Genomic DNA, 25,195 nt, shown 5'->3' with positions numbered 1-25,195 from the left:
AAAACAAAATGCAAATTATCCAAAGAAAATCAAGAGGGAAGGAAGAAAAAATAATGCTATTGACGTTATGACGCACTGACATGCAAAAACCCTACTATATATCAACGGTTAGCTATTTTCCCACGTGTACGTTCTAAAAATCTCTCCATGTCTACCAGACCTATGTGACTTCTTCAAATCAAATGAAGCAATAAGAAAACCGCATGTCTGATGTCTCTCCCACTGCTATAATTATACACAGGAGGTCCTTTACAAGCAAAAGGTGCTCACTACACTTGAACAAACTAAAGGCAAGGAAATGATTTAGGCATAGAATGCAATGACTGTGCTTTGTAAATTCACAATGAATGCAGAACTTTGAATTTTGTAACTTGAAAGCTTGGCCAGTATTAATTAATTGTTCTCTGATCTGACCACTAGTCCCCACTTATATTTTGGATAAATTTCAAATGTTTTCAGCCTAGCTTTTAAGCACCAACATTTTCATTTATAAGTCATGTGGCTCTCGCACCCAACTTAGCTTGTACTGAGGTTATATAAATGACTCCTGAAATTATTGTAAAGGTATTGGGTTCCGTTACTTACGTCCTCTCTTCAAAGCTTAATGCTAAAACCAACCGAAAGTTCATCGCCTTCTAGTCTAAACAAATTTCAGGGTATAAACCCTTAAGGGTTTATACCCTGAAATTTGCCTAACAAGAACTCTAACAACTACTTGATACCCAGCCTGGCTTTCTTTCCAAAGGATGGGGTTTATCCTAAAGGAACTTAATAAGATTTTCATCATTACATATTAGAAATAAAATTAAAAGAATTCCAATTCTCTAACAAATTTTCCCATGCATAAATTCTCTTTTCTCCTAGTGCCTGTTACTGCTTGACCTGATTCTCCTACTTTTGTTGCTTTGTGGCCATACATGAACGTGGAATGGAAGTATAGAACTTTTTTGGTGCATGTCAATGTTAAATGGCATTCTCTAATGAACAAGGATAGTCGAATAGAACAAATTTTTTTTTTTTCGCAAATATTCTTTGCTTGAACTTGAGGATCCATGATGGGTGGACAATAACATTTTGATTATATATAATTTGAGCTAAATTTCCATAGTACCATAGAAACAACCCAAACAAGATAAGAACTGCCTGGAGTATTTAGCAGCAGAAGCTACGTTGAGGATTCTCATTTCCTCAATCAATCATCTATGCTGCCTTTTCCCTTGAGAATCAGTGACTTTTGCTATTTGCCTTAAGAATAATTAGCCAGCAAATATCATATACTATTCTTCCACTATATAGAACTTATGGGAATGTGTTTGGATCATGTTTTCTGATTTTGTTTTCCTTTGTAACTCAATAGTCTTAGAAACACAAACCATTATACAAGAGAATATCAAGGGAGAGAATTTGAAGAAAAATCAGATTAACTAATTTCCTTAGCAATTAGCACTTTTAGTTTCATTAAGAGTCCAGGCTCCACTTTTTATTATCAGGCTCCAATTAGATATATCATATATGGTACAACTAGCATAAATAAGCAAAAAGAAGAAATCAAGTTAAAGTGGTAAGGACTTGCCATATAAAGAACAAGAATAAGCGAGTTGAGAGAAATCACACTACGTGAACTTCGCTGGAAGTAACTATTTCTGCCAATTTTAAATACTTACCGTAAGTCCTATTCCCAACATATACAGCCAATGACAGTCACATTTATAGTACTTATAAACTTATTCAATGTAGAGTTTAAATTCTATTGGATCTTGGTGTAAAACTTTTGGATTTCACTCTCAATACCAACATGTCTTGAAATCCCTTGTTGTTTTTGGATTTTCCAATGTGCATTAGGCTCGGCCAAAAAAATAGTAGGGTGACTTTTAAATTTTAGTAAGAAGAAGGTTTGTATTTGGTTTGACAATATATCTATCTCAAAGTTGCATCTCTTTCTCTAGCTTTGGCTGGGACTTGGTGTCAATTCTCCACTTCACCATGTGGATCCTTACTAAAAAAAATTCTTTATGTAATAATTATCCTACTTCATAAAATTTTGTATAATAAACCAAAATTTTAAGATAATTATATAATAACACAAACTTACGTTAGTTGTATTTGGTGTTCATACTTAATTACTAAAAATATTTTCATTTATAAATGGAATTTTTACTATATATATATATATATATATATATAAAAGAAGATGGCTTATTTATGCAAAAAAAAAAAAAAAAAAAAAAAAAAAAAAAAAAATCCTTTACAACTATCCAACATATATGTAATATGTGTGTGTTTCAATATGCATACATAGTGTATATAAATTTTGCCCCCTCTCGAGTCAAATCCTGACTCCGCCACTGTCTTAAATTATTGGTGGTTTATTTGATCACCGATACTTGAATTGTTGATTCTTGAACAAGTTGGACAAGAATTTCAAATGATGTGTCCTTTGGGGATTTCATTGGTGCTTCATTGATCAGTATTCCAAAATAATCTTGTAGGGCATATATGAACCCCACTCGATTGGTGCTTAATCACGATGCATTTGAAACCATTCTTACGCCTTTCCTTAATTTCAAGGAGCAACAATGAAAATCATGTGGTGTTATAAGGTGTAGTAGAGAACAAAGAATTCATGACCCCTTGAGAATCCATGAAAAATGATCTTTGCCTTTGAATCTTGATCGTCTAAAATGACAGTTTAGTCAAGTTGAAGAGCCAAGCCACTTGAACATAAGAGGGGAAAGACATTTAAGAGTTCATTTTTCTTCTCATTATGCCATCAATGTACATAAAAAAATAGCTAAGAATGAGATAATCTCATAACTATTTAATCCTTTAAAAAAAAGGAATGAACTCTTATCTAAGTACAATTGAAAAATAAAAGCAAAGCTGAATACAATTTGAAATAATGAAAATTCTAATCCACTAACTAGATAATAATTTAAATTTCAAACTTCATCAATTTGAACCAATAAGCTCAGCGCCGGCCGGGTCATAACAATTTCTCTATTATTAACAATATTGCATTTAAGCTATAGCCCAACTGTTCTTGCCGTATACCCATAGTGTGGATAATTTGTTACGTCAAAAATTAATTTTCCCGGGTGCAAAGGAGGTGAATTGCCTATAGATTACTACTCTCGATGTAATTTATGGTTTGATTTCGGAAACTTGACTCCCTTGTGCTTAAATTCATTGGCTAGTTAAGTTAAATTTAACAAAATTTAATGATGTATCTAGAGCCAATGGTAATGTAGAACTTCACATAAAACAATTTCTCTAACACACCATAAACATTTGCCATAAACATTTTTAACACGCAACATTGGTTGTAATCATCTATTAATTTAGGTGGTAAGTAATATCTTAAAAAAAAAAATGCCTCCAAAATTTTTGTTTGTGTGTGTTTTTAATATTTAAATTTGATATGTCAAAAGTGGCTTCACAACTTCGCCTTCTTCGGATGAATCTTTGTTTTTCATCTTGAGGTCAAGCAACTTATCCTTTCACCCTCATCGTGGCATCTCCCATAAAGCGCTATATATGTAGTATATACAAAAACAAAAAATCTCATTTTTTATATTATCCTCTAGTGTGTGATTTCTTGATTCTTTGTAGGAAGTATTTGGAATCTCAATATAATAATACAACATTACATTATATTAAAATATGATGAAATTAAGGTGATATAATTTATTTTGTAATTTTAGATTATGGTAATGTTAGAAAAAAAAATAAACAAAAAAATTTAATATCATATCATCGTAATGTACATCACATCAAGTAAATATTACAGTGAACCAAATGTCCCGTATTATTATTTTCAGCTGCTCAAATAGTTTGGCATATATATTGTATATAGTATATAGTATATACTTATAGCTTGTATACGTACTCCCAACCGTGTTCCTAAACTTTTGTAAAATCCCCTTTATTTTTTATTAATGAAAATATCATTACATATTAAAATAATAATGAAGAAAAAAGAATCCCCTTTAATTTCTCTAAAATTTCCGATGCATATATTATATTCCTTTTTCTCTCATAGTGTCTAGAAATACTGCGTGACCTAATTTTCCCACTTTTGTTGCTTTGTGGTTGTACGTTAACGTGGATTGGAAGGAAGTATTGAACTTTTTTTGGTGCATGTCGATGTTACATAGCATTTTCTATTGTACAAGGATAATCGAATAAACAAAAAGCTTTTCTTTTTCTCTTCTTTTTTTCCCGGAAAAGATGCTTGGCTTGAACCTGAGGAGGGTCATAATTTGTGGATAACAACATTTATTTTTATTACAATTTGAGCTAAATTTCCATGATACCATAGAAACAACCCAAACAAGAGATATAACAATTGCCTGGAGTATTTAACAACAGAAGCTACGCTGAAGATTCTCATTTCCTCAATCAATCATCTGCGTTGGCTTTTCCCTTGAGAATCGGTGGCTTTTGCTATTTGCATTAGGAATAATTGGCCAGAAATTATCAAATATTCTTGCCACTATATAGAAATAATAGGTATGTGTTTGGATCATGTTTTGTGAATTTTTTTTTTTTTCAAAAAAATAAAAATTACACTAATCCTAGAAACACACAACCATTATACAAAAGAATATCAAGGGAGATAATTTGAAGAAAAATCATATTAACTTATTTCCTTAGCACTTATAGCACATTTAGCTTCATTGAGAGTCTAGGCTCCAATTAGATGCAAGACAAAGTTTAGTAACAAACTTGGTTGTAACTATATCTCTCATTAAAAAAAAAATTAATATGACTACATATTTTGAAAATCTAATTATTGGATTTGCATGTTTTTTATGTTCTTAACACGCATGTCATTTTTTTTTTTTTTTTGTCAATTAATTGTTATTTATTATTTGCTCCATAATCTTATTTTTTATACATAATTTTAGACTATAAAAACTTGAAATAAAAATATTTTATTGAAACATAATTATTGCTTTCTGTTAAAATGTATTCTAATGGTAAAATCTGTTAAAACTCACATATAATAAAAATATATTAAATAGAATTGTAGCCATTAGCTACAAACTAGTTTGCAATTGAACTTTGTCTTTAGATATATCATACAAGATATATTGTATATGACAAAATTTGGCTACAAACTTTATTATAGCCAATTCCTACAAATTCCACTAACAAAATTAACATAGTTATATATTTTGAAAATCTAACTATTAAATTATATGTTATTTATGTTCTTAACATGTATGTAAAATTTCATACCAATCAAATGTTATTTACTATTTGATGAATTATCTTTCTTTTTTTTATGCATAATTTTAGATTACAAAAAAACTTAAAAATTAAACATTTAATTGGTGTCATAGCTATTGATATTTAATTTTTTGAAAATTTTGCAAGCATGAAGGATATAAAAAGAAAATATAATTCAATGATAGATTTGTGACAATTCACATCCAATAAAAATAAATAAAAACATTTTGCGGAGTTGTAACCGTTATGTACAAACTAGTTTGTAGCCAAACTTTATCCGATCATGTATATGTATGATACAACTAGCAAATAAGAAAATAGAAGAAATTAAATAAATTGGTATAAACTTACATGCCTTACATAGAACAAGAATAAGTGAGTTGAGAAATCACACTACAAAAACTCTGCTGGAAGAAACTAATTTTGCAAACTTATGGTAAGTTCTATTCCCAGCATATACAGCCAATGACAGTCACATTCATACTATTTTTAAACTTATTGCATGTATAGTTGTATACATGTATAGACTTGCCCTTTTAGCTATACTAACTTGTTTTGGCCTTAAAAAAAATAGTCTTTTAGTTGTAACTTGTAAAAGGTTTCCGTATATATCGAACATATGTAAATTTGCTGATCCAATATGTATGTGAGTAGAGAGCTGGAATTTAGCTTAAATAAAATGAGTTAATTTAACTTGAATCTGCCCTGCACCATTCCACCAACCAGGGAATAAATCCTTTTATGGCTTTAATAAGAAGGATTAGCATTGTGTCTCATTATATACGGAGAAATCAAAATCATGAAAAGGTTGGAAATTCTCTTTCTTTCAAAAGATAAAAAGAATGGTTCGCTTTATCATTCACTTAATTGTCATATATGTAAAAAAATGCTTTTCAGCCTTAGATAGGTAACATCGAAAAATTGAAACTATTACTCTAAATGAAACCTAAATTAACCTATGAAAGTCCACCGTATCTTTATTTATTATTATTTTTGGAATAAATTTTGGAACTAAGACTTAATTGTTGTTATTTAATTCTAACAAGTGATACGATTCTGAACGTGTTTTATTTGATTTTCGACACCCATCCAACCTTGATAATCCCAATTTATATAAGCTAGATTATTCATCCTTTAGATGTAATACTGTATTTGCCAGTGGATTTTCTAAGTGCGGATAATTTGGTTTCCATATTTATTTTTAATTGTTTAATTGGTCACCAAGAAATCCTGGTTATTAAAGGGGAAAAAAAAGAAGGCATAAATCTATGATTTTTCTGTGTTTAATTGGCCACCAAGAAATCCTAGTTGTTAAAGGAAAAAAATATAATAATAATAATAATAATAATAAATCCTAATTCCAGATAAAAATAAATAAGGAAATCCACTTGATTTATTAGCAACAGGGCGTTTCCAATACGTTATCCAATTCAAAAACCAAAACAATTACTTATCCCTTTAAAACAAGGAACCAAAGGGATTCTCCTACTTTTTAAGTTACAACTAAGACCGACCGCCACTCTATTTTGCCTATATAAATAATCCCTTCCTCCTTCAAACTCTTCACGTACATCCCTATCTTTTATCTCTATATATTTGAAATCCTTATTAATCCTCTATTAATCATCTACACCTTCATTCTTTCTTCAAGTGATCATGGCTAGGGTTCCCATCGACAACCTTCTCCTTCTAAGGTTTGTGCCTGTTTTTTTCTCTTATACATTTAATTTTCAATCATCATATTCATGGGCCATCTTCTTCTTTTGTGTTCTGGTACTATATAAGGGTTCCTTGTTCTTGACATGATTTTTTTTTTTTTTTTTTTTTTTTTGTGGTTACTATAGGAGGGCATACTCGGTGGCAGTGGAGAATGCAAGGGTGCAGCCGGTAATGACAGTGGTGAAGAAGGCTGCCGAATCTGGCGGCACTGTGGCTGAAGAGCAGAAAGAGATCTTTTGGATGAGAGATCCAAAGAGTGGCAACTGGATTCCAGAGAGTCACTTTGGTGAGATTAATGTTGCAGAGCTAAGGGAGAAGCTTCTTCCCAAGAAGAAGAAACATTGAAGAAGAAGAATTTTGATTCGACGACTTCACTTGACTAGGAGGAGAAATATTACGTTTTTGTTTCTAAAGTTACATGCTTTTAATCTAGTAAAACATATTATAGGTTTTTGTTCCATCTTGTCCTTTAATAGTCCATTAAATAAAAGTAGCTTTAAGTAGCTTTGTTGTTCTTGGCGTCCAAGTTGATTTGGTGTGCAGTATTTTTGAATTATTATACTTTAAACAATATTTTTTTTATGGGAATTATACTTAACAATATTGAATATACCAGAGTGCAAAGGAGGTAAATTGCCTATACTTCAATTACCAATGGCAATCAGGGATAAAGTTCTCTACATGGCAGAAGTTGGATATACCTATCTCTCTCCGTGGATAACTTTGGATTCAAATATTCCCACCCTACTAGGGAAAAAGAAAACTCCTACTCCTAGTACCCCCAACCGTGATAGAAAGAAATCAATTAAAGAATTTGGTAAAACCTTAGACTGAAAGAAATAAGAAATCAAAAAGAAGAGTTAGAATTGCAATTGCAAAGTCCAGAAGTATGAATACATATTTTTGGAATTAGGGGTGCAGGTCAGGAATGGAAGGGGCTTGAAAGAAAAAGAACAAGGGAGCAGCCTACTTGAATTAATGAAGTTTAACACGCATGGTGATAATATTTACCATGCGTCATTAGAATTAATGGTGCTTAACATGAACTTAACTCTTAAGGATGAGGCCATAGGTTTCTCAAAAAATAAAAAATAAAAGATGAGGTCATAGCTTTATTTCCACACAAAAAAGAAAAATGGATGATAGCTTTTTCTTTGAACTTTTTTAGGTGAAGTTTTTAACTTATTTGCTTACGTAACTTTTTAAAACTTTTTTATTTTTCCTAAGCGCAATTTTTAATAAGATTTTAGCTATTAAGGTTTAGTTAAAAAGTGTATCCAAATACACCAAAGGAAAGAAAAGAAAAATCCTACAAGAAAGTAAAGAGGGCACGATTGAAGCCAACTAGTGGTATGCCCCTACACAATATCCATCCAACATATTCCACTCACCATGATTAACTCAATATATTTCAAACATCAAATTTAACGACTTAAACACGATTGCTGCATCACAGGGTTGCATTTACGTAACTTATTTTCTTGTCTCTAGAGCACAGGCACCAATGAGCCTCTGACAAATTATCTTACCAGACGTGCTTATATAAAGTGCTGCATAACTTGTACTCAACTTGTACTCATAAGAAACTTTCTTTGCGATATTTTCTCTGCACGCATAGGCATGCATGTTTGCAAATAGGCCTATGTGTTTGCGCAAAAAAATGACATGCATTTCTATCCATTCCAAAGTTCACAAATAAAAAACCACCGACAAAACCAAGCTAACCATTCACGCATGAATACAGAAAATTGTATTCAACTATCCATACACGACTATGACTATAAGTATAGCTGGATGAGCTCATCACTGACCACAGAAGGAGTGAGCACACCCAAATCTGTGAAGAGTAGAGTAAGATATTGAGGAGGTGTATAATCCCGAGCAGACCTTTCAACCTCAACCTTGGATGGGATGGGTACCCCAAAATCCATAGGACGTAGAGCAGGGGCCATGTCTTTCTGGTCTAGTGGGTAAAGGCGAGCAAACTGCATAGCAAAATATCAAATTATCAGTATTTAATGTCTAGTGGAAAGAAAATTATGCATTATGTTTGTTTTATGGAATGCAATAAATGCAACAAAGTGATTCTTCTAAAATATGAAATTTTGAAACAATGATTTTCTTGATCAGATATTATAAAGAACGAAATTTGGTATACCTTGTAGCTTTCAGCAGCCACGTAAACTGGTTTGTTCATGCTGTGTGCTACCAATGCAATTTGGTATGTTCCCATCATGTTAATAATACCTCCACTTTCCACCACTCCATCTGCCCCAACAAATACCATATCAACCTCATCCATAGTATACGCCACTGCAGAGTCAATCAGGAGTTTCACAGGAACATCAAGCTTGGCTAACTCATTAGATAATCGTAAACCCGTTCTGTCCGGTCTTCCCTCTGCATTTATACAGCATGAAAAATTAAACTCGGTGATAGAGACTACCTTATGAAAGGATAAGAGTTACAGACACTGCCCACTTGCTCATTAAAGAAGATTATCATCACGACACAAAATGCAAACATAAGGACCATAACCCAACATAATATAAGTGTTTATGGAGCAGGCACCATAACCATGGACAGTCATGGGTCAATAATTTAAGGAAATCATATTCCACTTTCAAAATGAGTCATGCTTTTGATGAAATCAAACATCAAGAAAATAACGTGATTTATTGCAATCCAGGGAAACTTGAAGGTGCAGAAAGAAGAAAAGGGCCAGATACCCCAAAAACAAGTTGCCAAATGGCTCGTTTCTGATATTAACAATAGTACCAGTTTTGATTTAATCTTATTCATAAGGAAAACAAGAGAACACTAATTAAGATTTAATTCCCTCAAGAGACAGTCCAATGCAAATATAGTGCATTAAGAGTAAAAAAAGCCAAAACCTGTGCAGAAAACCCGAAAGAGTTTCTTATTCTGAGCTGCAGTCTTCAGCACTTCCAGGACAACTCTAGAAAAGCCATGCACCAAAATTGTACAACCATCAAATATAAAATCTTGACTAAGCATGGCAATGATCCTGCGTGCCTGCAATATGAGACAACTAATTGAGCCAATGGCGCTAATATTATATCATTGCTAATAAAATTTTCCTTAAGGAGTTATAGATTGTAATTGGTTTGCACACCTTACAGGAAATCTCTCCAAACTTCTCTGCACGTTCAATCAAGCGAGACCTAGCTGAATTGAAGTCCTCATATTCTAACGCTGAAGTTCTAGTTACATAACGCATGAATAGATCACAGCCTGCTGTCAAGGAGATGGAGGTCGTGTCCCATGACTGGTAAGAACATACACGGATAAACATATCAATTGCAAAATCTATTGAGACCCAAAACTTAAACATTTTTTTATGTGCTGCATTTAACTAATTTTCCCAAGTGATTACCTTATCCCAGCTTGTTTTTTTAACAATTTCCGATTATAAAAAGGATTGGCAATACATGACACTACTTATTTCTCTCCTATACTTTCTCAATCAACTTTGTTATGTACACCATAAAACAATTTTTCCATGTGTGCCCTATTACTTTTGCAATGTTTATTCTTCATCATCACTGCAATTATAAAGAAAACTCTTAAACTAATCAAATTCAGCCTCTTTAGAATTACATGTGCACCAATTTAATCTAATATCCTTGTCTATACACTGTCTATAATAAACTAAAGCAACCCAATTGTGATAAAATATCAAACTTCATATGAACTTGACAATTTAAATATTTCCAAGGAAACAAACAGAGCATAAAGCTAAGAAAGAGAAGCAGAGGAATTTTACTTTGAGAGAATCGGAGGCCTTCTTGAGCTCGATTTCGAGCTCCATCATAGTGGTAGCCTCACTAGCTCTAATCACGGCGGCCAAGGCGCGAATAGCAGCGACGGCCTCCGCGAGATCGGGCTGTTTCCGCCAGTTATTGAACTCGTTAATGACACAGAAGCTTTTCCCGGAAGCCGAGGGAGAAGCGAGAAGCTGGGTTTGGGGCGCCGGAGAGTCGTCGGGATGGTGGCCAACGGCGGCCTGGGCTTGGGCGAGCCAGTCGCTGGTGACGACGGCGGTGTGGGCGGCTCGGGTCTGGTAGTAGGCGGAGATTTTGGGATTAGGGATAGGGTTGAAGGGATCGGCGGCGGCCATGAAGGAGGAGTGGGTTTGGGGAGGGGAAAGTGTTGAGAGAGTATCGGGTTCTTTGGAGGATGAAGCGATGTTGTTTGGTGGGTCCTCTTGGAGTCGATGATCCAGAATGAACGAGGCTGATCTCCACCACATAATAATACACAATACTACGTGTGTGTGTGTGTGTGTGTTTTTGTGAAAGAAAGAGAATAATAGAAAGCAATAAAAACCGAATTTGCCGGGACTGTGTGTGTATATGAGTGAGAGATTCCGGTGGGTTTGATTATTAGTACATGAATTTTTTTTTTTTTTTTTTTTTTTTACTTTTTTTATAATATTTTGATAGAACTTGACTTGGAGATTATATTAAGACCAAAATATATCATACTCATGAATTTGCACTCCCACTAGGCCGCCACTACTATTTCCAAAGAAACCATAATTTTTTTTTACCACTTTGCTAGGGGCAAAAAGGTAAACTTCACTGGATTTGGATTCAAGTGTTTTGTGACAATGTCTTTTATTTTTTTCGATACAACTTTGAGATTATATAAAGACCAAAATATATCATGGATTTGCACTCCCACTACTAGTACCACTATTATTACAGTATTACCAAAGAAGCTATAATTGTTTTGACCATATTGCTAGGACAAAAAGGTAAACTAGGCCAGATTTGGACTTTTCAAGTTTGGGAAAAAAAAAAAAAGTAATTCAATAGTAGAAAGAGAAGATATTTGTATTATGTACTGGATGAGTTAAAAGGATGTATCGGAACACCTTTTTTGTATGTGTTATTTGATGTATATGGTAAAATTTTCTTTCAAATTTGTATTAAGTTTTTTGTTATTCATGTGTAGTTAGTAGTTACCACTTACTGCATGGCTCATTATCTTTTATGTTTGAATTAAAAGAGTCTTAAGCTTATTATATCACCAAAAAAAAAAAAAAAAAACAAACAAACAAACAAATAATTGTTGGAATTAGAGATGTTCATCACTTGAGTGAATTTAGATTGAGGAAGGAGGACTAATCTGCCAACCAACATGTGTCTTATCGGGTTTGAATAATGGAAAGAAAGAGAAAGAGAGAATAATGGAAAGAAAGCAATAAAAACCGAATTAGCCGGGGACTGTGTGTGTATGAGTGAGAGATTCCGATGGGTTTGATTATTAGTACATGAAGATTTATTTTACTTTTTTTTTTTTTTGGGTTAATATTTTGATAGAACTTGACTTGGAGATTATATTAAGACCAAAAGATATCATAATCATGTATTTGCACTACCACTAGGCCACTACTACTTTTTTACCAAAGAAACTATAATTTTTTTTGACCACTTTGCTAGGGCAAAAAGGTAAACTATGCTGCATTTGGATTCAAGTGTTTTGGGACAATTTTTTTTTTTTTTTTTAATAAATTTGATAGTTGGGACTTGGGATGGGAGAGAAAAAATTTGAATTATGTATGTTTTCAAAGAGTGTATCAGGACACTTTTTCTTGTATTATATGTGTTATTTTGTTAAATATGACAAACTTTACTTTCAAATTTGTATTAAGTTTTTTGCTATACATGTGTAGTTACCACTTACAAATGAGTCTTACTTTTATTATATTACCAAAAAAGAAAACCAAATAATTGTTGGAATTAGAGATGTTCATAACTTGAGTCAATTTAGATTGAGGAAAGAGGAATGGGGGATCAATCAGCCAACAAAATTGTGTCTTATCAGATTTGAAATTGCACGACCAAATATACTAATAGAAAAGGAATAGCTTATCAACTTTTTTTTTTTTCGACATAGAGTTTGCAACCATCAATTTTGCAACTACAAAAGACCTAAACAAATAATCTAGCAATCACTCACAAGTCACACCACAATGGCATGATGAAGAAACAAAATGAGAAAAACCCAAACAAATACTTCAATGACAATTCACAACAGTGATTTGGCTCGATGGTGATAGCCAGGTTGAAAATAATGGATTTGTTGGCGACAAATCTAAAGTTATAGATGGTCATGGGATACAGCGTATATTCAACCCAATTTTCATTAACTAGGTTTTTGAAACTAGCCATGGACTTTCAAGTCAAATTGGCCCAATCTCTTTTAACAATCCATTAAATAAATTTAGCTTTGTTGTTCTTAGTGTCCAAGTTTATTAGGTGTGCAATATTTTCTTATTATTAAACTTAACAATATTGTATACCTTTGCTCTTGACATAAAGGTAGTGTCGATATTCTTTTAGCTCCATAATTTTTCCCTAGTACGAAGGAGATGAATTGCCTATAAGTTAATCACCAATAAACTCCTAGTACCCAATTGTGGAGGATGATTTTGAGCCAACCCTAAAAGTCAATAATTAAAAAAAAAAAATTAAAAATAGTTACATAGAATTTATATTGTATTAAAACCTCTTCTCTCTTTTTCTTTTTTCTTTTTTTTTTTCTTTTTTTTTTCTAGTGTAACTCAACAAATTAGAAAATAAGTCAATTCAAACATATAATAATTTAGCAATCGTGGAAGCTTTTGAAAATGGTTCATAAGAATGATGAAAATAGACTTTTTTTTTTTTCAATGAGAGAAAATGAGCTAATTTTCTATACATTTGATGCCTTAGAATTTTCATAGTTGATGACTTATTTTTCACCACTCTATATTGTTTTTTGCATTCTTTGAACTTTACTTTTCTATGAAAGATAATTGACATATTTAGGTAATGTCTTGATATGTCTGAATTCTCTAATTTTTTTTTTCTTTGTATGTGTCTTAGGAGCCGCGAGGTCTGCCACATCCTTGAAAGATAATAGCATAAAAACTATTTACTTGAAATTCATGAGTTAGCTTGTTTTGCACCTATGCATTGATTTGTTTCTATCACCATTTTACAAGGAATTTGAGATTAGGGATGGGATCAGGGGATAAAGAAGGGCAAGGGAAGTTTATAAAATTGCGCAAATATGAAATATGTGGTTACATGCTTACTGCTTTTTGTTGAAATCTATTACCCTTTTCTCTTTAATGTGGCCACATCCTCTTAATGTGAGTTCATATAATGTATCATTTGCTCATATCCGTATGAAATGCTTAAAGTCATATCCATAGGAATGGATTTGGGAATGCTTTATGGTGGCTACATCTTTGTTTTAGTGTCAACCAAGGTTCTTTTTTCTAAATATGTTTTTGGTTTAGTCTTTTTGTGAGGAGTATACTATGAAATTTCATAAATTTTTACTATTCTGAAGAAAAAAATATATATATATATATATATATATATCGCGTAATGTCCACTCTCCCTTCCTAAGCTTTTTTTTAACCTAAAAAAAATTATGATAGGTTGTTAAATTAATAGAAATATTAAATTATATTATTGAGACTTGAAAGAGTTGAAATTGATTAAATAATTGTTTTTATCAGTTACGGATAGGGGTGACAATTCGTGTTTGTGGGTCAAGTTCGTGTCTTGTCAAGCCATGAGTATTCGGCTATATGGATTGATCCAAATCCGACCTCAAGAATCCTCAACCCTATACATGTGTATTTTATCAATGAGAGAAAGAGAGAATAATGGAAAGCAATAAAAACTGAATTTGCCAAGGAGCGTGTGTTTATATGTGTGAGAGATTCTAGTGGGTTTGATGATTATTAGTACATGAATTTTTTTTTTTTTTTTTTTTTACATTTTTTTTATACAACTTTGAGATTATGTTAAGACCAAAATATATCATGGATTTGCACTCCCACTACTAGAACTACTACTACAGTATTACCAAAGAAGCTATAATTTTTTTGACCATATTGCTAGGACAAAAAGGTAAACTATGTCGGATTTGGACTTTTTCAAGTGTTTTGGGACAATTTTTTTAAGGTAATTCAATGGTTGAAAGAGAAGATATTTGTTCATAAAAAAAATTAAAAAGAGAGAAGAATTTTTTTTTTTAAGTAAACAATAATACTTATTATTAGAACATACACAAAAATAGTAATACTAGTGTTTTGAACTAAATTTATAATATAACATATAACCAGAGTACAACTACAAAATAGTCTAACATTTGTAGTCTGGAGTTATAAACAAGAGAGAAGATATTTGAATTATGTACTAGATGAGCTAAACGATGTATCGGGAGATTCGGGACACCTTTCTTGTATGTGTTATTTGCAAATATGATAAACTTTTCTTTCAATTTTGTATTAAGTTTTTTGCTATTCATGTGTAGTTACCACTAACTGCATCGCTCATTATCTTTTACATAAATTAAAAGAGTCTTAAGTTTATTGTATTATCCCAAAAACAAAAAAAAAAACAAAAAAACAAAAAACAAAAACCAAATAATTGTTGGAATTAGAGATGTTCATCACTTCAGTCAATTTAGATTGAGGAAGGAGGATCAATCCACAACCAAAAATACTAATAAAAAAGGATTAGCTTATCAACTTTTTTTTTTTTTTTTGACTTAGAGTTTGCAAATTGCAACCATCAATTTCGTGACTTCAAAATACCTAAACAAATAATCTGGCAAATCATTCACAAGTCACAACAGAATGGCATGTGATGAAGCAACAAAATGAGAAAAACCCAAACAATTACTTTAGTGACAGTTCACAACAATGATTTGGCTCTATGGCGATAGCTAGGTAAAAAATAATAGATTTGTTGGTGACAAATCTAAATTTATAGATGGTCGTGGGATTTATCGGGGTATATTCAGCCCAATTCCCATTAAATAGGTTTTTGAAAATAGCCATGGCCTTTCAAGTCAAATTGGGCCAATCAACATGTTTCATGTTTTTTTTCCATCTTGTCTTTTAATAGTCCGTTAAATAAAATTTTTTTTTTTTCTTAGTGTCCAAGTTTATTAGGTGTGCAGTATTTTGTTATTATTAAACTTAACAATATTGTATACCTTAATTGCTCTTGACATACTAGTAGTGTGGATATTCTTTTACAACCCAGTCGTGTATAATGATTTTGAGCCAACCCTAGAAGTCAATAATTATAAAAGAATTGTTACATTGAATTTATATGGTATTAAAACCTCTTTTTTTTTTTCTTTTTTTTTGTTAGTGTAACTCAACAAATTAGAAAATAAGTTAATGCAAATGTACAATAATTTAGCAACCATGAAAGCTTTTTAAAATGGTTCATAGGTATGATGAAAATATAATTTTTTTTTTTAATAAGAGAAAATGGGCTAATTTTCTATACGTTGATGCCTTAGAATTTTCATAACTGAAGACTTATTTGTTACCATTCTATTATGTTTTTAGCATTCTTTGAACTTATAATTTTACATTTTACATTTCCATGAAAGATAATTGACATTTTAAGGTAATGTCTTGGTTTCTCTGAATTCTCTAATTTTTGTACGTGTCTTAGGCGCCATAAGGTCTGTGCCGTCTACCACATTCTTGAAAAGCATTCCATCAAAGATCTCAAAAAATTTAGTATTTAGCATCTCAAAGACCTACTTTATCTATTTTAAGATCTCATTTTACAATAAACTCAATATCAAACCTTTTAAATTTTTACCACTTCATTAAAATATTAATTTTTTTATTCACAACCTCATCTCTCTCTCAAGCCGTTTATCTTTCTCTGCAAAACAGAGCTCCTCTGTTTTTTACTGTCTCATAAGTTCATCTGAGTTAAGACTAGGCTCTGTTCCAACACAAACCCACAGTCACCTTCAGCCAACCAGACCCACAACAAACCCAACCCGACAAACCCACAGTCACCACCAGCCACCATCACCCACCCACCTGCCAACACCATACACCTTAACCCAAAATCAACCCACCACTAGCCACCACCACTACAAAACAACCACCAAATCACAAAACCCAGCCATCAAACAACCAATCACAAAGCAATTACTAAAACCCAGCCATCACAAATCACCAATTACAAAACAACCATCAAAACCCATCCATTACAAATCACCAAATCACCAATCACAAAACAAAAACAACCACCATCACAAACACAAAATCAAGTCATCACAAAATTTCACCCGCCACCAAATCCGATCCACCACCAAACTGTGACCCACGACCCAGACCCACCGTGACCAGGTGACCCACAGTGACCGCCAAACCACTTTAACTCGCACCCATGGGAAACCAATGAGAGAGTGAGGGACGAGCAAGAGAGGGCAAGGGCTAGAGGGTTGGAGAGAGGAAGAAATAGAAAGAACCAATGAGAAAGAAAGAAAAAAGATAGAGAAGAAAGAAACCGGTGAAAGAGTGAAGAAAATGAGAAAGAAGAGAGAGAGTAGTGAAAGTCTAGAGAAAGAAGACACAGGGAGAATATAAAATGATTTTTCTTTTTACAATCTTGCTACAGTGGGCTGCTAGAGAGAGCAGTCCACTGTAGCAGGATTGCAAAATTAATAAGATATAAGAGCATTGATGGAGTACGTTTTTTAGCATTTATAACATTTAGCATGCTAAAATTTAGCATTTATATCATTTAGAGCATTAGCATTGGAAAATTCCAATGCTATTCTATTTTACCATTCTAAAACACTACTTTATCAATATACCATACCATTTTACAATTCCTTCACATCCCAAAACTCTATTTTTATTAAAATATTATTTTTTTACCTTTCTTTATTATTTTGTTTCCAACCGTTTTCCTGGGCTTTCCTAGGCTTTCCAACAGCAATTTTTATTCCTCTCTCTCAACCTCTAGCACCGTTCAACACACAACACGCACACATACACCGATCATCCTACCCAAACCCATCACCACACCCACACAGACAAACACAAACACAAACATCAAAACAGCAACAAAGTGCCACACACAAACATCAAACCAGCAACAAGGACCACACACAAACACAAACCATCAACAGAGCCACACTCACGAACCATCAAACCAGTCCACCGATCAGCAAACCCAAGCCACCGATCTGAAACCCACGCCGCCGATTTAAAACCCAGGCCACCGATCAAAAAAATCATCACCGGAGCCACCGAAGCAAACCCATTCAAAAAAATGAGAGAGCAGATCAGCACACACAAACCCATCACCACACCCACACACACAAACACAAACACAAACATCAAAACAGCAACAAAGTGCCACACACAAACATCAAACCAGCAACAAGGACCACACACAAACACAAACCATCAACAGAGCCACACTCACAAACCATCAAACCAGTCCACCGATCAGCAAACCCAAGCCACCGATCTGAAACCCATGCCGCCGATTTAAAACCCAGGCCACCGATCAAAAAAATCATCACCGGAGCAAGCCCATTCAAACCCATTCAAAAAAAAAATCATCACCGGAGCAAACCCATCCAAAAAAAATAATCTCCAGAGCAAACCCATTCAAACCCATTCAAAAAAAATGAGAGAGCAGATGGAGAGCAAATGGAGAAGCAGAAACAGAAGAGAGAGAAGAGAACAGAAAAAATGAGAGAGATGAGAGACAGAGAAGAGAGAGTAGAGATACCGGAGCCTCCAGAGCAAATCCATTAAAAAAAAATCATCACCGGAGAGCATAGAGAAGAAGATGGAGAGTAGAGCAAACCCATTCAAAAAAATGAGAGAGATGAGAGAGCAGATGGAGAGTAGAGCCGAGAGAGCATAGAGAAGCAGAGACGGAAGAGAGAGAAGAGATCAGGAAAAAATGAGAAAGATGAGAGATAGAGGAGAGAGAGTAGAGATAAAATATTAATTTTTTTTTTAGAATACTGCTACAGTGCAATTCTATCTTTAGAATTGCACTGTAGCAAGTATTGGAAAAAATTTACAATAGTTGGTTTTAGAATTTTCTGATGTAGGTGATTTTAAGTCTACAAATGCTAAATTTTCCTTAGATATAGCATTAGCATTCTCCAATGCTAATGCTCTTAGCATTCTTAATAAGAATACTCTAATAGCATAAAAACTATTTGCCCAGAATTCATGAGTCAGCTTGTTTTGCACCAATGCATGGATATTTGTTTATTCAGCAAAAAAAAATGCATGGATATTTGTTTCCATCACCAATTTACGAGGAATCTGAGATTAGATAGGGGGATCAGGGATAAAGAAAGGCAAGGAAAGTTTAGAAAATTGCACAAATATGAAATATGTGGTTACATGCTTACTGTTTTTTGTTGAAATCTATTGCGTACTCTTTCCCTTTAATGTGGCACATCCTCTTAATCTAAGTTCATACAATGTTTTTCTCCAAAAAAAAAAAAAATTCATACAATGTATCAATTGCTCATATCCATATGAAATGCTTAAAGTCCTATCTATAGGAATGGATTTGGGAATGCTTTATGGTGGCTACATCTTTATTTTATGGTTTTGAAACCCAAACCGCTCATTGAACCATAAAAGAAAGATTTAAGGTTTTTGAGGTCGAACCGGAATCGAATCGTGATAACGTCATAATTAATTTAATAATTATTTTAAATATATTAAATTAATATAAATACAAAATTTGACTAAAATAATCCCTAAATAAATATAAAAATCTATATTTCAAATGTATTTTGTATATCATAACTTTCATAAGATAAATAAAAAAAAATTAAATTCAAAGCAAACATAATAAATAAACAAATATATAATTAAATGCATAACAATGTCAAGGTTGATTTGCTGATTATAAAAAAACATAGTTGATATACTTAAATCACTAACCAAACCAAATAGTAAACCATTGCTATCAATTTTAAATCTAATATAAAATATATTTAAAATATTAAAGAGGACAATTGATGACTTAAGCTACTGTGGTAGTGTTCATCAAACAAAAAAAGCTATGTTTGTGGTACACAATGGGCAAGAAAGTGAAGGCGTGTTCTAATTATTATAAGTGGTTAATTGATATTGGTTCAAATTTAAACTTAATATTAAAATTACTTTTTTTGCATCAATAATATTAATTAGTGACAATTTACCACTTAAAATTTGTTTATAAAAAGTTATGAAAATACTATGGATATCTCATTTCTCTTTTAGATTTCTTATACTGTTCAAAGAGAAATGATATGTCCACAACATTTTTACAACAAATCTTAAGTAACAAGTTATTACTGATTGTTATTGTTGGGTTAAAAAAAGTAATCTCAGTGCTAAATTTAAATTTGAACCAATAACAACTAACCACTTGTGATTTATTATGAAAATGTTGTAAAAATGTTATGAACGTAACACTTTTTAAATTGCCTAAGTACTTCTGTTTTTCCTTTTTCTATTTCTTTTATTTTTTCTTCCTTTTTTCTCCACCGTTTGATTCATTGATTTATTTCCACCACCGTTTATAATTCTACGTCTTTATCTCTTTCTCTTTTTTTTTTTTTTATTAGTATCTTAAATTTTTCTCATCCACCCATCCATTTAAAAATTTTACCTTCCCCATGCCTCTTTTACTTTCCCAATGCCCCATGCTAGGGGTGTCCATGCAAACCGAAGACCCGCCAGAACCAACCAACTTGACCTGAACCGACTCGTCATGGTCAAGCTAACACCTCAGACGGGTCGGTGACGGGTCTCAAACCATCAGAACCCGACTTCGGTGGGTCGAGTGGCGGGTTTCATCCTTAAGGAATTGAGCCACCCAACCCACCCGACAAAAACTCAAAGAACCCAGAAAATCACCAAGATCCGGCGACGATCTAGCGTTTCTCAGCTCCGATCCGGCCACGTTTGGGCTTCCTTCACTCAGATCAACTCAAATCCGGCCAAGATCTAGTCTTTTCCTTACTCAGATATGCTTAATTCCGACGAATCCAACCCAGATCTACTCAAACTCGGCCAAAACTCCGGTAAGCCCGACTCCAACTCGGCCAAGTTTTCATAGATCTAGAGGAATCTCGCCCAACTCTCGTTAGATCCGGCCAGATCTGACAAGATCCGGCCAGATTTCGGCCAAAAACTGGCCAATCGGAAAACCTGAAACCAACCGATTCACACTCGAAAACCGATACGACCCGACTCAGTTGATCTGAAACTTTCGGCGGGTCAATTGCGGGTCGAAATCTTCCTCACCCGATAATGTCGAGTCGAGTCTAGGTTGGGCACAAACTCGACCCAGCCCAACCCGTGGACACCCCTACCCCATGCCTACACGTTTCTTCAGGGAACTCTCTTTTTTTTTATGATCACTCTTCTCTCTTTCTTCTTCACAAATCTCCTCAGTCCTCACAAAAATCTTTCTCTGCTTCTTCTCAATCTCACTCACGTAAACAATCATGGGTTTTGTTTCTTTGGTCAAAAACTCTTGCAGAGCATTGTGTTGTCACCGTGCAGTGGCTGCTCCTTTCTTCTTCTTTTATTTCTTTTTTTTTGTCAAAAAAAATTTCACAGAAGCACTCATTGCCAAAAAGAAATTTTCGCCTGAAACTATCCAAAACATTGATGCGAGTTCAACGTTTGATAGAATGTTATGGTTGAAGCTTCAACAATGGTGATTTGGTGCTGTGAGTCTGTAATGTTTTTATTTTTTAAATAAAAATAGCTCTAACTTGAACCGTGAAAACCACTCATGGTTCTCAAACCCGGGCGATTCAACCGCGGTTTGAATGGTTCAACAATGCTGTGAAATTTCATAAATTTTTTCTTTTCTTTTTTCTATATATATATATATATATATATATATATGCGTAACGTCCACTCTCCCTTCCTATGCTTTTTTTTTAAGCTAAAAAAATTATGATAGATTGTTAAATTAATAGAAATATTAAATTATATTATTGAGACTTGAAAGAGTTGAAATTGATTAAATAAATATTTTTATCAACTATGGATATCTTTCAAGAAGGGAAAACCAATAAAAGAGCAAACACCATTTGCCCAAAAAATTCGTAATACCATGACATTGAAGAAATTGTGTGGTGTTTACCCCAAAAAAAAAAAACAAAACAAAACTGTGTTGAAGTTGACTAAGAGCTATAAACTATAATTTTATATTTCCAGGCCCAAAAAAAATCATAAATTAGAAATTACCGAAAAATTATAAAAATAAAGTAAATTATAAAAATTACAAGGCCTCACGCACGCACACATGACAGGGGCACTACAACACAATTGGAATTACCACCATTTTCATATGTTTTGCGGACCCCACCAGCAATGTTTCAGGTTTAAAGTCCTACTCCCCTTTTCTTTTTCTTTTTTGAAATGGGAATGAATTACAACATGTCCGGATCTCCTGCAGACCCCACCAGCAATGTATCAGGTTTGAAGTCTCACTCCCCTTTTCTTTTTCTTTTTTGAAATGGGAATGAATTACAACATGTCTGGATCTCCTCCTGGCGTGTTCAGCAAGCTCATGGGATCTCCTGGCATGTTCAGCAAGCTTATAGGCCACAGCTCATAGGCCACAGTGGTAATTAATGTGCAGCACAACATTTTCCCTCCTCTAGTCTGACATATATATATATATATATATATATATAGCCTCTAGCATAGCGGTTTGCCATTTTTGTGCAAACACTCCATCACCCAAATTCCGGCCAAAATGGCCAAATGACCATAAAATTCTAACTATATAGTTAGCTGTTCTGGTTGTCAAACTATATTATTTACTAGCATCTCGAGTCTATGAAACTCGATTTTGGCCTATAAATCGAGTCTCAGAGACTCAATTTTCATGGTCTAATCACGTCCAATGTGGCATATTTTTCCACGTGGCCACCACATGAAAATCAAGTCTCTAAAACTCGATTTATAACCCTTATAAACAAACATACCAGAGAAGAACCCAAAAAAAAAAAAAAAGAACCCAGGCAGCGTGGCAGTGCGCGACCCAGGCTAGGCAGCGATCGCCGCAGCATGCGATCTGGGCCGTGCGAGACCCAGGCAGTGCGCGACCCAGGCCGAGCGTGACCCAGGCAACGCGCGACCCAGGCCAAGCGTGACCCAGGCAGTGCGCGACCCAAGCCGCGCGCGACCCAAGCAACGCGCGACCCAGGCAACATGCGACCTCCCTCTGATCTGGATTTCTAAAATTTTTTTTGGGTATTTCAGCTTCTCTGATCTGAGTCTCTCCCTCTGATCTGGATTTCTGAAATTTTTTTTTGGGTATTCCTCAACAAAACCAGTACATACTCTAGGTCCCAATTGTAAAAAACCAATTTAACCAAGCTTCCCCAAATGGATAAGATCAAAGTCTTCTAACTTCCTAAGGACACAAAACAAACAATGCAATAAAAATTTATGGCTTTTGTTAATGGCAACTATACAATACCCATTAAGTTTGCACTTAGCACTTAATTAAAAAAAAAAAAAAAAAAGTTGCATGCTTTTGTTGAAATAGCCCTACTTTATTCGGGTGAGTTAATACATTCCGACCACTAACACTAATAAGTGCCGTGGGAAAGGAATGGGAGAACATGGGTGGACATACTTAATATGTAAATATTTCTAATTATCATAAAAAAAAATAATAATAATAGCAAGTAAAGTCATCTATTATTATTATTATTATTTAAAGCACCATATCTATATTTTTATAGAATTAAGAGCATTTACTTCAAATATTTTTGAAACACACTTTGAATTATAGAGAAAGTATTTTTTTTTTTTTTTAATTACTAGTTAGTTCATATTTCACAAACCTTACATATGAACAAAGTTTTAAAGATGAACAAACTAGTATATGGTAGAATCAAAGTTCAATAATTAGTAGAACCAATACATCATAAGTAATGAGTAAAACGTAAGTACAATATTTTAGATGCGTTACATAATATTCCTCAATTATTATTATCATTATTACTTTTTGTGAATAAAAAAATAGGGTTTCTAAGGTGGTCTCATTAATCCCATACCATATAGGTAAAAATAATAACACATATATTATGGGACCTTTATATAACTATTATTGTAAGCACAACACATTTGTTAAAGCATCAATGCTCAAACCACTTATTATTATTATTATTATTATTATTATTATTATTATTATTATTATTATTATTATTTTGAGAAACAAACACATACAATTAAATTCAAATACTTGATTGTATTGACCAGTAAAATAAGAATAATATTATTTTTTCCAAAAAACAACCAAATGTTTGACTTAAATTAGGGCCGAATGGTTTGAGTTTTGATTTTGGACAATGAGATTGGGATTGCCTTTAGTCCTTTTTGTAAGAAGTGGGTAGCAGATTTTGGTCCTTTTTGTGAGAAGTGAAAAGATTGGAGAAAGACTCCTGATGGGGAATTTGATTAAAGGCCGTGTTCAAGTTCTATAAAAGAGCATTCTACATGACACAAAGGTATAAATAAAAAAGGAAAAAAAATTTAAATAAGCAGAGTTACTCTTACAAAATATAGGCTATATAGCCAAACCTTAGGCTGGTTCTTCAAGCTTTTCTCTCTTTTTGTAAATGCTTTGGATCTAAATTTGTTATGCAAAATCTATGCATCAACCAAAAGAGTGTAAAAAATATTGTATTTCTATTCTCTAACATTGATCTTTTCTTTTAGTAGGTAGACAATTGGAGAGTAGGAAGTGGAGTTCAATATGAGACATTATTGAACTATCACTTAAATCTATTAACATTACTATTAAATCTCTTAACATTACTTTTTTTTCTTTTTTTTTTGAGAATGACTTGACATTACTATTAAATAGTAATCAATTCAAGATTGGAAAAATAATAAAAACTATCATAAAGTTGCAGAGGTATTGCCAAGATTAATAGCTAGAAAAGGTTTATTTTTATTTATTTTTAATGAATCAGCACTAATAAAAGTATGTTACAAAAAAGTAAAGTACAAAAAAATATATGTAGGATAGGAAACACGAGGATTGATTATATATTAATAAGAGACAAAATGGGGAAAAAAAAATGACAGCTAAATAAACAAGGAGTCATCCTTTTGTATTAAAAAAAAAAAAAAAAAAAAAAAAAAAAAAAAAAAAACCATAAACAAAAACAAAATTGGCTCTTATTACTTAAACTTGCTTGCTTCCTCTTTTTTTTTTTTTTTTTTTTTTTTTTCCTTAAAAGGACGCAACGGTGCACCAATTCTAAAAAACCATTTAAACCAACCCATACACCAATTTTCGCCCTCAAATTGCTATTGATTGTTTTTTTTTTTTTGGTCATTGCCAATATTTGGAGGACTATACCAACAATGCCTGAGTGA

The 25,195-nt window shown here is 33.1% G+C and overlaps 2 protein-coding genes across 2 annotated transcripts; one reads left to right on the top strand and one right to left on the bottom strand.

Moving 5' to 3' along the window:
* The first annotated feature begins 6,787 nt into the window (after positions 1-6,787).
* Positions 6,788-7,465, top strand: LOC115993001. Its single transcript, XM_031117262.1, has 2 exons — positions 6,788-6,926; positions 7,077-7,465. The coding sequence occupies exons 1-2, from the start codon at positions 6,889-6,891 to the stop codon at positions 7,294-7,296; spliced, it is 258 nt and encodes an 85-aa protein (XP_030973122.1). The 5' UTR covers positions 6,788-6,888; the 3' UTR covers positions 7,297-7,465.
* Positions 7,466-8,393: 928 nt separating this feature from the next.
* On the bottom strand, positions 8,394-11,371 carry LOC115992565 (translation initiation factor eIF-2B subunit alpha-like). Its single transcript, XM_031116781.1, has 5 exons — positions 10,739-11,371; positions 10,088-10,240; positions 9,846-9,987; positions 9,110-9,351; positions 8,394-8,936 (listed from the first exon to the last, which is right to left on the bottom strand). Exons 1-5 carry the CDS (start codon positions 11,222-11,224, stop codon positions 8,730-8,732), a joined length of 1,230 nt encoding a protein of 409 aa, XP_030972641.1. The 5' UTR covers positions 11,225-11,371; the 3' UTR covers positions 8,394-8,729.
* Positions 11,372-25,195: the final 13,824 nt, after the last annotated feature.

This window comes from Quercus lobata, chromosome 5 (genome assembly GCF_001633185.2).
Source record: "Quercus lobata isolate SW786 chromosome 5, ValleyOak3.0 Primary Assembly, whole genome shotgun sequence".
NCBI lineage: Eukaryota > Viridiplantae > Streptophyta > Magnoliopsida > Fagales > Fagaceae > Quercus > Quercus lobata.
This window is presented reverse-complemented; position numbering and strand designations above follow the sequence as displayed.

What these genes read in the sequence shown, in the direction of transcription:
- LOC115993001 (XM_031117262.1), top strand. Translation starts at nt 6,889, where the DNA reads ATGGCTAGGGTTCCCATCGACAACCTTCTCCTTCTAAG. An exon ending in GACAACCTTCTCCTTCTAAG is followed by an intron (nt 6,927 to 7,076) that starts GTTTGTGCCTGT and finishes TGGTTACTATAG; the next exon opens with GAGGGCATACTCGGTGGCAG.
- LOC115992565 (XM_031116781.1), bottom strand. Translation starts at nt 11,224, where the DNA reads ATGTGGTGGAGATCAGCCTCGTTCATTCTGGATCATCGACTCCAAGAG. An exon ending in TTGGAGAGATTTCCTGTAAG is followed by an intron (nt 9,988 to 10,087) that starts GTGTGCAAACCA and finishes CTCATATTGCAG; the next exon opens with GCACGCAGGATCATTGCCAT. An exon ending in TGGCTGCTGAAAGCTACAAG is followed by an intron (nt 8,937 to 9,109) that starts GTATACCAAATT and finishes TTTGCTATGCAG; the next exon opens with TTTGCTCGCCTTTACCCACT.